Genomic DNA, 16,125 nt, shown 5'->3' on the forward strand with positions numbered 1-16,125 from the left:
GCGACGCACCGGCGAGGGAGAGTGACCCCCCCGCCTTCACCTGAGCGCTGGGGATCCCGGAGAGGGCGCGACCCGCATCGGGACACACGGCTCCCTGATGCCGTCCCACACGCCGGCCGAACCGACGAGCCAACCCGCGGTGCCGATCGACCCGAAGTGCTCCGTAGGAGCACGAGGGCAGCGATAGGCATCGAAAGGGTGAGTCTCGTTGAGGAAGCCGAAACGGTGACGACGCTTCAGGCGCTGGAGGACTTCGCTGCGAAAGTGGCGGAGTTCTTCGTTAAGCATCGGGCTGTGGATACCGAGCGGGCCGCAAATTCAGCCACCAGTGGGAGGGGTGGCCGGCCACAAGCGGCTGCGGGGAGAGAGGGTGGGTCTCGCCGTCCGAGGGACAGCTCGACGACGACCGGTACTCCTACCAACCGCGAGGAATATGTTCGAGAGGCGACGCGCATTCAGCGCTTGTTCCGTGCGAACCGGAAGCGTGCGGTGCGGGAGGTCCTGAAAGGGTCCTCCCCACACTGTGAAGTGTCGAAGGACGTAGTCCAGCGACACTTCACAGAAATGTACGCTCCTCGGGATCGTGCGGGGCCCCTCCCGACTATCCATTACGAGACAGCACAGGAATGTGACGCTCTGGTGTCGGCATGTACGGCCGCCGAGGTGAGTCGCCGCCTGGACCGGATGAAGAAATCTTCTCCGGGTCCCGACGGCGTAACCTACGGTGATTTGCGCGATGTCGACCCAGGCGCCACGCTCTTAACGGCGTTGTTTAACGCCTGTCTCAAGATGGAGCATATTCCGCGCGTCTCGAAGGAGTCCAACACCGTTCTTGTTCATAAGAAGGGTGACCGGGATGACTTGTCGAACTGGAGACCTCTCGCGATGGGCGATACCCTGCCCAAACTCTTCGCCGCTGTAATGGCCGACCGCCTCACTCACTGGGCCGTACTTAACCGACGGCTCTCACGAGGCCAAAAGGGCTTCCTGCCGTACGAGGGGTGCCTTGAGCATAACTTCGTGCTGCAGGAATGCATCGCCGACGCTCGGAGGAAGAAAGGGGAACTGGTGGTGGCGTGGCTGGATCTTTCCAATGCTTTTGGATCGATCCCGCACGCCACTATCCTGGAGTCGCTCTCCAACGCCGGGGCACCGCGGGCGATCACAAATATCGTCGCCAGTCTGTACACAGACTGTGCGACGAGGGTCCGCACCTCTGAGGGATACACGGAAAAAATCCCCATCCAATCAGGGGTAAAACAGGGATGCCCCCTCAGCCCCATCCTGTTCAATCTTGCAATTGAGCCCCTACTCCGCGTGGCCGAGGAATCGACCGGTGGCTATGAGATCGCGGGTGAAACGGTCGAGGAGCTCGCCTACGCGGATGACCTCACACTGCTGGCGACATACGAGGAGGAGATGAGGGATATGCTGCACAACGTTGAAGTTACTGCCAGCAACTTGGGTCTCGCCTTCAACGCGAAGAAATGTGCTACTCTACATTTACGAGGCCGGGACGACGTACTGGACACCGTGTACTGTATCCAGGAGGAACCCGTTCCGGCTCTGGGAAAAGGTGAGCCCTACCAGCATCTAGGGGTCCCAACCGGGGTTCAGCTCGATCAGACGCCCTACACCACGATCCGTGGCGTGTTAGAGGACCTGGGCGCGGTGGACCAGTCACTGCTCGCCCCCTGGCAGAAGATCGAGACGGTGGCGACATTTATTGTCCCCCGTCTCGATTTCCTGCTTAGGGGAGCCAACATGCGACGAATGGCCCTGTCGGAGCTCGACAAGGCTATCAAGCGGACGGTCAAGCTATGGCTTAACCTGCCCCAGCGGGCTAGCCCGGAGGTGGTCCACATTCCCCCGTCACTGGGAGGGTGTGGACTCCCTCCGATAGCCGACCTCGCGGAGGTTACGGCCGTGGCTCACGCATTCAGGATGCTGAATGCGGGTGACACGGTCGTGGCTAACATCGCGAGGTACTCGCTGGAAGCTGCCGCGAGCGAGAAGCTTTGCCGGGCTCCGACTGGTCGGGATCTTGCCCAGTACCTGTCGGGCTCTTTGGCCGGGGACTGGTCAAGACCAACGACGGGTCGTTCGTCGTTTTGGTCGAGGGTGCGATCCGCTGCGCTGAGGTCTGGAGCGCGTCTCGGTTTTCGCTGGGAGTGGTGCGATGATCGGGCTGAGCTCGCGGTTGTGATGGAGTCCCGAAATGGACGTCGGGTGGTCGTGCCGCCTCAAGCCAAGGCACACGTCATCACCAGGATGAGGGCCGCAGTGACGGAGCGCTACCTGTCCTCGCTTCTTCGGAAGCCGGACCAAGGAAAGGCTTTCCAGGCAACCACCCAACATGCGGCGAGCAATCGCTTCATGAGGGGTGGTGCGTTTATCCGCTTCGCTGATTGGAGGTTTATTCATCGCGCCCGCCTCGACGTGCTCCCGTTAAACGGAGCCCGTCGATGGGGGAGCGATGATAAGCGCTGCAGGCGATGCGGATACACGCTGGAAAGCCTTCCTCATGTGCTCTGCCACTGCGGTCCTCATTCTGCCGCCAGGCAGAGACGGCACGACAACCTCGTCTCGAGGTTGAGTAGGGCGATCCGGCTCCCTGGTGAGATCCGGGTCAACAGGCGTATTCCCGGGGCGACAGGAGAGTCCGCGGCGCTTCGCCCGGACATCGTCGTCACGCACGAAGCGTCGAGGACTATAGTACTGGTCGATGTAACCGTGCCCTTCGAAAACACGATGCAGGCCATCGCAGACGCACGCACAGAGAAAATTAATAAATACAAAGATCTCGCAGATTCTCTGAAAGGGCGCGGTTACAGGGTATACTTGGACGCTTTCATTGTGGGCGCCCTGGGCGCCTGGGATCCGGGGAACGAGTTCCTCCTTGAATTACTAAGAATATCGCCGCGATACGCTTCTTTAATGCGTAAACTAATGATAGCTGAGACAATCGCGTGGTCCCGAGACATGTACGTTGAGCATGTCTCGGGAATTAGACAGTACACGGTGTCCAGTACTGATAACAATAGAGTCAATTCCGATGAATTGGAAGGCGAGGCCCGTGATTCCGCATCTCCTCCTCGCAGCTGAACACCGAGTAAAATGTTTACAACATATCTGGCTTCTTTTCTAGCTACTCTTTCTTTTTCTTTCTTTTCTTTCTTCGCTTGCTGATTCTTTAATCTATAATACTGTATTCTATCCTCTCCATAGCTAAATCTTTACTCGGTGTCTATGTGTTGTCTTCTCCCTCTGCACCCATTCTTCGTATGCATATGCATGGCTATGCTTAATCTCTAGTCATGCCTATACCTGCTCTATATTTATATGCAAGCTTATATTTACACCTTATATATGCATTTATTCTTATATCTATATCTATATCTATGTTTATTTTCATATTTTCATATAGGTCTATCTATGCTCGAAAATAGATCTATCATTACATCTAGCGCATAGTACTTAAGAACTACATTAAAAAGAAGATCTCCTCGGGCTATTAGTCCCTTCTTTATAATACTCGAATGGTGACTTTTATAATATATTATGAACGCGACGTATGCAATGGGAGAATGTTCCCGCTGCATTAGAATATCCCACTATATCATACCACCTGAAGGGCTACGCCCAAGACTGCTGTATGAACATCCCTCAGGGACAAGTCCCTGGGGAAACATCAAATGTTAAAATAAAGCGCTTTATCTGTTCTTATCAGCTTAATATCTGATACACTCCCCATCGGGGAGTCAGAATATTAACCTTATTTTTGGAATTGGTCGGACTCCGGGGCTTGCTCCGACTCCGACACGGGTCGTACCTGCCTTGCAGTGCCGCAGGACGCGGCCCACATTTATTAATTTAAACGTAATATTGAGCATTTTAAAATGCTCTGACTTTTCTTTTAGTTTTTATTTTTATCTGGGGTCGCGATCGCGTTTTGGACTTATCCCAATGGCAGTGGTGCGACTCACTGTGAGATAGACGACTGGGACGCGTGGTAAGTGGCGATTGGGAGACTGGTGGTGGTTTTCTATAGCGTTGCGTTACTGTAAAGTGGTGCCACCTGGAGCGCGCAAATCGCTGGTCAACTCCAGGCGGACATTTCGATATATCGAAACTTTCGTCGCGTCCGTTTCCGGCGCGACTTTGTTCGCGGTAGTTTGTCTGTTTATAGTTCGAATTAACTGTTATCTGTGAGAACGCACAGTCGTCTCTTCGTTTCGTTCGTTCCTGTTTTTATTTTTAACTGATAATCTAGTCACTAGATTAGGGTTTTATTGTATTCTACTTTATTTTACTTCATCAATTTTATCTATTAATTTTATTTACTTTATTACTATTTTAACATGAGTTCGACGACGAACCCCCAGTCCAGCTGCACCGCCAGGGGCAACGAGGTCATTATTACCTCCCCCCCCCCATGAAACCTTCCCATGCCCCTTCTGCAATAAAGGGGCACCCCCATCTCGAATGAAGTGGTCGTGTACCAGCGGCACGAGGACTTAGGCAAGCACCTGCGCCTCCAACACCACGGCACAAACAGAAGGTGGGTCTGCGGTGTGTGTTTCTTCATCGACGACAGCACTTATCTGCTGAAGAAGATGTGGAAGCACCACGCAGACTCCCACAGGAGTAATGCAGTGCCTCGTGCCGCTGGGACGCGGTCATCTGCCCCAAAGGGAGATAATAGTGGCGGTGCACCCTTGGCTAGGGGGGATTCAGCCGAGGAGCGACCCTCTATAGACGCGGCGCCCTCTACGACCCAGAGGCCCCCTCCGTCCCCGTTGGAAGCGTCAGGGACCACCACGCGTGGAGTACCCTTGGCTGGGGGGGGATTCAGCCGAGGAGCGACCCTCTATAGACGCGGCGCACTCTACGACCAAGAGGCCCCCTCCGTCCCCGTTGGAAGCGGCAGGGACCACCACGGGTGGAGGCGCGCTGACGCCCGCCACTAAAGCTACCACAACCAACCCCAGGACTGCGCTAAAGGAGAAGCCTGTAATCACTTAATCGGTGACTGGGAGAAACCTTATGATGGGCTGGGCTATCAAGAAGACAACGACCACGAGGAAGAGCGAGACGCCGTCCAGCCCCAGCGATGGACGACCTATTTTTATTTCTATATTTGTTTTATATCTATGTTTATGTTCATATTTATATGTCTATCTACGTTTTAGTATAGATTTATTTCTACATCTAGCGCATATTACTTAATAACTACACTAAAAAGAAGATTCTATTATATGTATATTCCCATCTAAAGGGCTACGTCCAAGACTGCTGTAAATGTACCCCCCAAGGGCAGGCCATTGGGGAAACGTTAATTGTTAAAATAAAGCGCTATATCTGTTCTTATCACACACTCCCCATCGGGGAATCAGAATATTAACCTTATTTTTGGAATCGGTCGGAATCCGAGGCTTGCTCCCACTCCGACACGGGTGGTACCTGCCTTGCACTGCCCCAGGACACGGTCGACATTATTTATTTTGCAGTTTAATTTAAATTATTAGACTTTTTCTCGAAATTTGAGTAATACGCTCACCGCGCGCTCCTACTGCTAAATTGCGGCTAGGGAGCAAGGGGGGACTATACACAATTATATAGTTACAGTTCATACACACTCCTATAGTAGGCAACATTTATCTAATTCCAGCTGTTTCAACCAAAAAAAGAAACAGGTAAAAATGCAATAATCGCACTAATAAACGTTAAGTATTTTTAATACATAAAAATAGAACATACAATTTATTTCGAATAATACATTTACAGATTGAACAATCCTCCAGAATAGAAGATGTACATTTGGCATATTATATATAGGAACGTTTGGTCGAGTAAAAAGCAGTGGTCGAATACTTTTATTAATTAACTCTTATACTGTTTCAGCAGGCTGAAAATCTTATTATACACCAAAGAGTCAACGTTGTTGCCCCAAACGAAATCAAGATGTGCATAATCCTTGTTTGGTATCAATAATTTCTCCGCACTAGGTACTACTTCTGATAATCTGATCGAGTCCTATTAAAGTGGAACAAAATTGTACATAAATCATTTAAGTAATCCTACATACAGTCAAAGTGTAATATACAAACCTTGTAATCAACCAAAGCGTCATTGGTACTGTAAAGTATATATACTGGTACAGTGATATTATTCAGGTTGTATTGAGGAGGCTGAATCTGTTTATAAGTCTGTAAGTTAGTGATAAGACCATGGTCGAACCGTTGAAACTTCCCTATGAAGAAACAGAAACACGCAATGAACGACTATAAGAGAAGAAAATATACAAAATGGTATAAAGTATTAACCTGAGTTCATTAACTGTCCATAATGCACAAGTTGCATCACCGATGCACCGGCAGGATCGTATCGCACAACTTGAGGTACCAGTGTCTATAATTAAAAAATAGAACGTAATGAAATTGCTAAACTGTAATAAAACAACGAACATGCTAATTGCAGTTACCGTATTTAGTTCTTTGTCAACTCCAGCCGCAAGGAACATAATATTTTTACACATGGGCATTAAAGGTGCATTCTCCTGGCATCCTTTTGTTGCAAGAATCTTCAGAAGCGTCTGCGATGGCATAAACTCGTATAGACCTATCAGATCTCCCAGTGCCTGCGGAGTTAATTCAAATATTTTTTATCTCAAAATATACAGTGGGGACATAAACTGCTAAATAAAAGGAAAGGAAAGAAAAGAAAAAGATAGAAACATTCACTGTCGCGAACAACTTTAGAGTCAGACATCTGTGGAGTAGAAGTAATTGATACAATATGGGAATTTCACCTTTAGATCCGAAGCAAACGGAGCCAAAAGACGTAAGAAAGCGTTCCTCGAGTTTCCCATAAAGACTGCCGGTGCCAAATTGAAGGAGGCGATTATTTTCTTCTGATATTCTGGTCGTTCGCTGGCCATCACGAAGAACGAGGTACCACCCTGGCTGTGCCCTATGTAGTAAATCTTCTCCTGCTTCGTTTTCTCTATAATGTAATCGATCATGGCTGGAACGTCGTACGTCCCTATCTCGTGCCAGCTTTACATAAACATTCATTTTTCAATTTTACATGAAGTATTTATCTTTTCGGTTTATCAGCTGATGATAAAGATTTTGATTCTACTTGAAAATGACATTGTAATCGTGATGATAATTACTTCACAGATCCTGAGGAGATAACGATAACAATGATGAGATTATTCACTAAAGAACCTGAAGATTACATGAGAAGATTTCACTAAAGTACCTGAATTTCCAGAATTTGCCGTTCGTAGTGTTCATCACTCTATGTTTCCGGCTGTATCTGCTGCCACGAACATTGCCCAACCACACATCGTATCCCCGATCCGACAGCAAGAAAGCTAGAAAAGAAAGTACGGTGTTTATCTTTTCAAAATTCGGGCCATTTTGGTCTCAACACGTCGACTGTCATGATGGTCTTTGGTAATTGAATTATTAGGAAAAGAGAAGAAAATGGAAAGCTTGAACAACCCAAGACACCAAATTGAAATTTTTATTTGGAAAATTAACCAATTGTAAGGTTCATAATATTTCTAACCACACGGATCTGTTTCTACTGCGCCAGCCAAGGTGTTAATACTCTTCTTCTGAAGAGAAAAGTTATGACACAAAACCATCTACCATGTGAACAGAAATGAATACCTAAACTCCTTGTAGGATCCGAGATTACCCATGTAGCTGCGCAATCGAACAGTCCGTGCAAAAGTAACACAGCCGGCTTAGGTTTAGAGGTATTTTGGCGACCGGTGACTCTATGCATCTGCAGTATGTAGCCATCTTCTGTGGTGACTTGATGAGTTTCAGCGTTGTAGCCTTTCCTTCTCGCTAACTCAGCCTATCAGAATATAAGTTTTTTATTCTATTGTATTTTTTAGCAATAATACAACAAATTCTAAGTACATTGCTAATTATTTGACTTGGAATTGGCAATATAAAAAAAGCTCTATCTATGCATAGGCAATATAACGAGAGTTTACTGTATTAAGTAAAATTTTTTCATCCTTTTCTATAGAGTTATCCAAATTGAGTGTCACATCTTCAAATTGAAATAAAACGCAAAGTATGTGATTTTTTTATGGTTTCTTTATTTTAACACAAAGTCTACTGTGTGATATTAATTATCATAGATAATATTATTTAAATATCGTTTCACCCAATTTTTCATTATATTTTCATACAAGTCGAATTCAATTTCATTCTTTAGTCAATAGTCTTTGCATTATTGGGATAAACTTCACTTTCCATAAAGCCCATAAAAAAATCTAATGGTGTTTAATCATCCGATCTTAAGTAGCAATTGGTGTCTCCTCCTCGTGAAAAATTACTCGTTAAATTTGATCAAATGTATCGAGCTCGCGAAAAAAAGCAGAGAAGGACTGTTGAATGATATTGTTTTTCATAATTAACGTCATAAAATAGACTTTGTATTAAAATAAAGTAACCATACAAAAATCAAATACTTTGCGTTTGTGCCACTCAATTTGGATAATCCTATATAAAACGTTTCTTAAAATTTTCTTTATTACAATGAAATTTACTTACAGGATCTGGAAATATAAATTTTGTATCAAGATTGGAGCTCGGCACATTTTCCTCTTCCTTAATGGGTACTCCCAATACGAATGGCAACACGAGACACGATACATAGAATATTTTGAGCATTCTGATGTTCCAGCTGGTTGTCTGCTAAAAGCAAACAGTTTCCACGCTTTATATAAAGAAACATCGATCAGATTAAAATTTATCGATCATCAACTTGTCGAGTTATCGATGAAAAAAAGGTACACCCCTCCTGGAACAATTTGATGATCTTGATATGTTATTACACTGATCAATTTATCTGAAATTTATTGTTATCGGCTGTTTATTAATTTAATCCATATACCGTCATTGCGAACACATTTGTTAACTGATTAAACCAAACAACTTCAATCTTTGTAAGATAATAAATTTAGAAAACGCAAATATTCCAGGTGTTCACATGAATTTAACGCATGCAGTTTATTATCTCATATATCACTGTTCGTGAAATGATAAATGTTAAACAATCGACGTTAATTATATACTGTTCTTACCGTATAACGCTATTTTAATTCTGTTTAATCAGTTAATAATAGGAGCATGTTTATCTCTGTGAATCATGATCATTCAGCAGATGATTAAAATAAGAAAATCTACTTTTGCTATTCAAAGATCAATGTTCCTTTCCTTCTTTCTACTTCTTCTTTCATTGCAATGCAGTAAAATCTCTATAAGTCCTCACTCCGGATAAGTCGTCATTTTCCTTTCCTCGTCATTTTAAAATTTATACCGCAGTTCACCAGAGTCCATAACTGCGAAGACCAGTTTGCGTTCTTTCGTGCGCATCTTCGCCCTGATTGGCGATACTCCCAAACGAAGTGGAACGCGATTGGCAGAGAGCTCGCTGCGTTCCCCCACCATCTTCCAACCCGTGCCTCGCAGTTATGGACTCTGGTGAACTGCGGTGTATATGATTTGTACTAACTTCTCGGTCTCTTGAGCGACTACTTATCGAGGTTTTATTGTAATTAAAATTTTCATTGCAAGCCCACGAAAAACATGCTGGTTGGTCAGGTTCATCAAAATGCGATCACGAAACTCGTTCTCAACACGTTCGTCCGGTTTGTCGAACCTCTAACAAGAGAACAACGCGAACCGTCACTCATGGATTTGAATGAAACTTTGTGGATTTATAGAGTGATCCAAGGTAAAAAGAACGGTATGCTTCATTCGTGCCTAATCGCCCGTTAAAGATACGAAAATGAACGTCAAAGTTGCGTCAAACTAACGTCAAACGAGCGCTATAAAAAAAAGCCTTTCTTCCTGAAAAAATAATGTTTCTTAGGATATTTAAAAAAATTTTACATTTTTATAATAACTAAAAATATTACTTATTTTATTCTTAATTCAACGGTATATACTAATTTTATTATGCTTATTATGCTAGGCATAAACAGATATACGACGAAACGTAGACCGTGCGCGGGATTGCATATTGATAACAAATAAGTTGATATTCAGATTTCCTTTTTTTGTTGCAGACTATAATATATGACGATGACAAACACAATAAAAATTCAAAGGTATTAAAATGTATTAAATATCTTAACTGCACTTGTTTTGTATGAGATACATTTAATCGCGTTCCCCCGATGTTTTACCTTCAACTTTAGAAACTGCTATTGGTAATTTATTGGCAATTATTGGTAATTTCGCACGGCTGTTTGTAAAGTTATTATTCCCACATCTAATGCTCTGTAAATTGTATAATGTTATTTGATAATTTGATAATGTTATTTGACAAGGGGGGGCAATGGAGGCACTTGCCTTTGGACCTTAGAGCCTTAGGACCTTATGACTTTGGGGACCTTAGAGCCTTAGGACCTTAAGGACTTTAGAATCTTAGGAACTTGGGACCTTGAGACCGTAGAACCTTAGGACCTTAGGACTTTGGGGACTTTAGAGCCTTAGGACCTTGGAAACTTGGAAACTTGGAACCTTGAAACCTTAGGATTTTAGGACCTTAGGACTTTAGAACTTTAAGGACTTTAGGATCTTAGGACCTTGCCTTGGATAAAAAGAGAGTGTCGGATGTCGAATATAGCATTTATTGTCTCCTTCGTTTGGAACTCCGTCTCTTTCTCGCTCAAACTATTTCGAATTGTTCTTGACTCTTCTTTTCTTTCACACGGCTATAGCATACATTCGTTAATCTAGAAGTGATATTTTATATCATGCCCCCCCCCTAAAGAAATCCTACGGATGCCCATGCCACAAAGTTTCATTCAAATCTGTGAGTGGACGGATTCGCGGTGTTCCCTTGTAAGAAAAGACCCATGCACAATTTTGGACACCCTTCGCGCAGAGATCTTCGCTTTGGTAACTCTGGCGCCTTCCGATTTCACAATTCCTCTTCCCGATAAGATTTCGCTATGATACCGTGGGCAATGTTTACGCAGCGATTTAAGATTTCTAGGAATCAATATATAAACAATTGGTAAAACAAATGATAAATCTCTATTCTTCTTCTATGCGTCCTGAAATCCAACAGGTGAAAGCAGTGCGATTCTATGGGCACGGTCATTATATTTGCGCATGAAAGACTGCAAATATTACATCACACATTGCATGGTTTAAAACGAGGTCGTAATACTGGTGACCGAGGGAAAGTACATTTACTGCTTTTCGTTTGACAAGTTGTAAGCAACCAGTACGAATTTCTGCTACCATTGGCTACTTCATCTAAACGCTCCTAATTAAGTATCTTGATACTCCCGTATAAACAGTGTAGTTTTACGTGGACTAATTTCATTTTCTTTCATTCTGTTAGGGTACCTGGATTTTGTTCAAATTGAAAGAAGAATAGCAAAGGTATAAAATAACGATAGAGTTGGAAAAGAAGAGACGAGTGTCCGGTACTGTATTTGAGTTTCATACCGCATAAGGAAAACCTGAAGAAGGCAGGGACAGTGGAAGAAACTTGTAGAAGGAGAAAAAGAAGAAGGTGGCAAGAGCGTCCGAGTTACACGGGACAAAGATTCGATGAAAGGTGAATGAAAGATGCAGTCCAAGTTGGTAAGACAGGGTTTGGTTTTTCTAATCCTCATTGGCCTCTGGGTGATTGAGGCTAAGCGTTCCGGTAAGTGCTACTCAGATTATTTTTAAGATTGTAATTATTTTTAACTCACCTATTTAATTTGAGCCTTGTTTTTAGGAAAACTTCTGACATTGAGAAACCGACCTCTGCTTCGTCGAACGGATATTAATCGTCAGGACTTGAAACCGAAAATTTGCTACGGTAGGAATTGCGACAAAGCTTTCTGGATAGAATATACGTAAAGGGGATAATTTATTTTTAGATTTAGTCGGATGTTTCGCGGATCCTCCGCCTCGTTTGACACTGAAACGACCACCGGAGCATCCAAATGTGATTCAGACAAGGTTTTTATTGTACACTCGTACCAGGCGAGAATCACCGGACAGTCTGCAGTACGGCGATGACTTTACATCGATTTTGCATTCACGATTCAACACCTCCAAGCCGCTGAAAGTTATAATACATGGGTACAAGGGGAGCGGAAGTGACGTTGGTGCGATACTCCTGGTACAGGCTCTTCTGAACTTGGTAATGAAAGAAAGATTCGTTTATTATTGTTAGATCTGTTCAGTGGAATAGCTGGGATTTTTAGGGCTGGGCCAGGTATTGTATTTTAGAACTTTAGAGCTATAGGATTTTGGGACATTGGGACTTTAAGGACTTTGGGAACTTTAGAGCCTTAGGACCTTAAGGACTTTAGAATCTTAGGAGCTTGGGACCTTGGGATCTTAGGAATGTGGGGACCTTAGAGCCTTAGGACCTTAGGAATTTGGGGATCTTAGAGCCTTAGGGCCTTAGGACTTTGGGGACCTTAGAGCCTTAGGACCTTAGGACTGTGGGGACCTTAGAGCCTTAGAACCTTCGGACTTTGGGGACCTTAGAGCCTTAGGACCTTAAGGACTTTAGAATCTTAGGAACTTGGGACCTTGGGACCGTAGGACCTTAGGACCTTAGGACTTTGGGGACCTTAGAGCCTTAAGACCTTAGGACTTTGGGGACCTTAGTGCCTTAGGACCTTAGGACTTTGGGGACTTTAGAGCCTTAGGACCTTAGAATCTTAGGACCTTAGAACTTTAGGATTTTAGGACTAAACCAAGTCCAGGCCCACTCTGATCCCTCCCCAGTTACGCCACTAGTTCTTTTCTCTATCATTACATCAAGAAATACTCCCCAGGAAGACACAAGCGTCCTGGTTCTCGACTGGACCAGAGGAGCTGCGACGACTTATCAAGCAGCAGTGGCAAACACCGAGCTCGTAGGTCGCCAATTGGGTCTGGTCCTATTGGATGCCATTCACCTAGGCACTCTTCCTAAAAACATTCATATAATTGGCTTTAGTCTCGGAGCCCACGTGGCTGGCTGCGCTTCCGAGATTCTCAAGAAGAGGAATATCCTCCTTGGTCGTATCACCGGTCTAGATCCTGCATCGCCATTTTTCAGAAACCATCTGTTCAGGGAAAAGTCCAGGAAATTGGACGCAACTGACGCTCAACTGGTAGACATAATCCACACTGATGGATCCGAGGACTTTGCTGACGGTTTTGGACTCCTGAAGCCTCTGGGTCACATCGATTTCTTTCCTAACGGCGGTAGAGAACAGCCTGGCTGCGTTGATGTGAAGAACTCCGTTGTCGTTAGTCATTTAAACGGTAGAATTTTCTTCATTTAACATTTGATATTAATGGTGGAGTCGCTGGTAGCAATGTGAACAATGACATTGCAGAGGAAATGCTAACTAAGGAGATAGCTTGCAGCCATTTGAGAGCGTGGTCGTTGTTTTTGGAGAGTATGCACATGACGAATGAATCTTGCAAATTCAACGCCTGGCCCTGTCCTCAAGGGAGAAATTCCTATATAAACGGAATCTGTTTCCCAATGGAGTCCACTATGTGGTCCCAAGAGATGGGCTATAATGCCAACCTTGGCCCTTTAGGAATTTATTATTTGCCTACCCGAGAAGAGGAACCGTTTTGTGGTAAGATTGTAATGAAAATATGTACAAATATTTGTATTTTCATTCGGCTCGTCGCCAGGGCAATCTCTGAGAGCATCGGTTACCGTTTCTGATGAAGGAACGAAAACGTCTGGAATGTTGTTTTTGAAGATGGAACAACGTAATTCGACGATAATCTTCAAGCTTCAATACACGTAAGATACGAACAAATAAAATATTAATATTTTATAATTAATTTCAAGGTCTATTGTTCATCTTAATATTATCGGACACTTCGTATAAATAATGTAACGATATATGTTGTTTAAGAGCAACGAAGCGGAGAAACAAACCGATGACGTTTTACAACATTGCTGCAGCGAAATTTCAATTTTTATCGAATAATCAAATTGCGATAAGAGCACAGATTTGGTATCAAGCAAACAGGGATGAAGAAAACGAAAATGTAATTAAGAAGCCTAATTCGGATACTTTATTCATAGATAAGATTGCAATTGAGGATAGAAAAAACAACAGGCACGTAAATTTATGGTCATCTTAAGATGAAATTAAAGATAAGACAATTTTAATTTACTTTTTATCTATGTACTGTATAGATGGGAATATTGTGGTTCAAATACAAGTATAAATTTACATGGTAGAACTGTGCTGTTGCAACGAGGAGAATGCAACGTTTTGTGAAAAAAAAGTTTTTCTTAACCTTAAAAATATAAAATGATTATATCTAAAGTGTAGAATATAAACCCGAATTAAATGATTATCTATTCCTTTTTAATATTAATTTGTATCATTGTTCCTTCTGCTACGATATAATTGTCTAATTACTATAATTTTTTGTAAAATGTGCTAGTACTTCAGAGTAAAGAAAAAGAATTTTTCAAATAGCCCGCGTGAAAACAAACGCGATGAGATGCGGTATAACCATAACCTCTTCTAAATAATAAGTCGATCCAAGAATGACTATAAGAATGATGTCAAATTTAATGAATCAGTCGGTTTTCTTATTGAATAGAAGCTCGATTCAAATTTTGAAAAAAGTGAGTACTATTTTGAATAAATTTTGCTCAACATCAACAAACTAATAATTTTAAAAACAAAAGAATTTTTTGGTGAAGTAGTTAATAGCTTAGGGTAATGCTTTCTTCTAATATTATTTACAAATATCATTTCAGAACTTGCCAAACTTCAGACAGTATTATGCACAAATTAGATGTATAAATACCTCTGTAGCTTACTATCAGTCTAATAATGTAGGGTCGTTGCCCCAAAAAAAGAAGAGCATCTTTGAAAAAAATCCTATTACATGGAAAAGTGCCATTGTAACAGGTACAATAGGTATTGCTCTTTTATCGTACTTATATTATCTACAAGATGTGAAAGATAAACAAATAGAACGTGAAAGAAGACGTGAATTAGGAAAAGCAGCAATAGGAGGGAAATTTGAGTTAGTTGATCCCGAAGGAAAAACTGTGAAGTCAGATGACTTTTTAGGACAGTGGCTTTTGATTTATTTTGGTTTCACGCACTGTCCTGATATCTGTCCGGATGAACTTGAAAAAATGAAAAAAACTGTTTACCTGTTGGGTATGTTATAAATAATATTGACATTAAAACACAAAAGATAGTATCTTATACTTGATTCTTATTTCAGAAACAGAACATAAGATTAAAGTTCAGCCTTTGTTTATCTCTGTTGATCCTGACAGAGATACACCGGAAATTGTAGGAAAATATGTTAAAGAATTTTCTGACAAATTTATTGGTCTTACTGGAACAAAGGAACAAGTTGCTAAAGTCTGCAAAGCATACAGAGTGTACTATAGTAGTGGACCTAAAGATCAGGATGCAGATTACATTGTCAGTAATATATTTTTATTATACCTTGTTTAAATTATATTGTGTCAAGGAAAATAATGTTTACTTTGGTTGTTTTGTTCTAGGTTGATCATACAATTATCATATATTTGATAGATCCAGATGGTTTATTTGTAGATTATTATGGCTTAACTCACACTGCTGAGCAGATTGCACAAAGTGTTGCTATAAATAAAGTTAAATATGACAGTGTAAAAAGTGATTCCTGGGTCCCGTCATTGTCGTTGAAAAGTCCATTACCAGCGTAATTTATACATAATGTGCATTTTTGCATGTTAATAGATAATTTCTAAAAATTTTCCTATAGTGCATTTTTATATTAATTAATTACTGGATAAATCTTTACAAAACCTGTATGTGAAAGTTGCTGCGGATATGTACATAAATTGTTCGTAAAGAAGTTATTAATGATTTTTCCTTTCACTGTCAATTTAAAAAAATTTTATGGCAATCTGTTTAAAAAAAACTTTAATTTGTAATTATATCTTATTTATTTTTTTTGTTCGTCGATAAAATATAAATACAATTTGAATTTAATCGGTAAAACAGAAATCTAACTTAAATCTCTTTCAAAAACTCGATCGGTAAGTTGTTGAGTAGTTTCCGCCGTTTGTGTATAGATGGCGCTAAGATCGAAT

The 16,125-nt window shown here is 42.4% G+C and overlaps 3 protein-coding genes and 2 pseudogenes across 4 annotated transcripts; 4 read left to right on the forward strand and 1 right to left on the reverse strand.

Annotated features, from left to right (window-relative positions):
• The first annotated feature begins 3,690 nt into the window (after positions 1-3,690).
• Positions 3,691-3,868, forward strand: LOC117606839 (U2 spliceosomal RNA; annotated as a pseudogene).
• Positions 3,869-5,335: 1,467 nt separating this feature from the next.
• Positions 5,336-5,499, forward strand: LOC117606833 (U2 spliceosomal RNA; annotated as a pseudogene).
• Positions 5,500-5,720: 221 nt separating this feature from the next.
• Positions 5,721-8,741, reverse strand: LOC117606561 (lipase 3). Its single transcript, XM_034329129.2, has 8 exons — positions 8,583-8,741; positions 7,683-7,875; positions 7,267-7,381; positions 6,812-7,058; positions 6,485-6,640; positions 6,327-6,411; positions 6,111-6,253; positions 5,721-6,036 (listed from the first exon to the last, which is right to left on the reverse strand). The coding sequence occupies exons 1-8, from the start codon at positions 8,700-8,702 to the stop codon at positions 5,884-5,886; spliced, it is 1,212 nt and encodes a 403-aa protein (XP_034185020.2). The 5' UTR covers positions 8,703-8,741; the 3' UTR covers positions 5,721-5,883.
• A 2,253-nt stretch (positions 8,742-10,994) lies between these two features.
• LOC117606563 (pancreatic triacylglycerol lipase) lies at positions 10,995-14,425 on the forward strand. Of its 2 annotated transcripts, XM_034329133.2 has the most exons (9): positions 10,995-11,700; positions 11,776-11,859; positions 11,921-12,186; positions 12,837-12,913; positions 12,997-13,307; positions 13,382-13,633; positions 13,692-13,806; positions 13,922-14,128; positions 14,209-14,425. In XM_034329133.2, exons 1-9 carry the CDS (start codon positions 11,622-11,624, stop codon positions 14,291-14,293), a joined length of 1,476 nt encoding a protein of 491 aa, XP_034185024.1. In that variant the 5' UTR covers positions 10,995-11,621; the 3' UTR covers positions 14,294-14,425. The 2 variants fall into 2 exon arrangements, with proteins under 2 accessions (XP_034185024.1, XP_034185022.1); XM_034329131.2 differs by having other exon boundaries at positions 10,999-11,700; positions 12,833-13,307.
• A 56-nt stretch (positions 14,426-14,481) lies between these two features.
• Scox (Synthesis of cytochrome c oxidase) lies at positions 14,482-15,886 on the forward strand. Its single transcript, XM_034329134.2, has 4 exons — positions 14,482-14,649; positions 14,785-15,196; positions 15,264-15,469; positions 15,553-15,886. Exons 1-4 carry the CDS (start codon positions 14,569-14,571, stop codon positions 15,733-15,735), a joined length of 882 nt encoding a protein of 293 aa, XP_034185025.1. The 5' UTR covers positions 14,482-14,568; the 3' UTR covers positions 15,736-15,886.
• Positions 15,887-16,125: the final 239 nt, after the last annotated feature.

Source organism: Osmia lignaria, chromosome 8, assembly GCF_051020975.1.
Source record: "Osmia lignaria lignaria isolate PbOS001 chromosome 8, iyOsmLign1, whole genome shotgun sequence".
NCBI classification, from domain to species: Eukaryota; Metazoa; Arthropoda; class Insecta; order Hymenoptera; family Megachilidae; genus Osmia; species Osmia lignaria.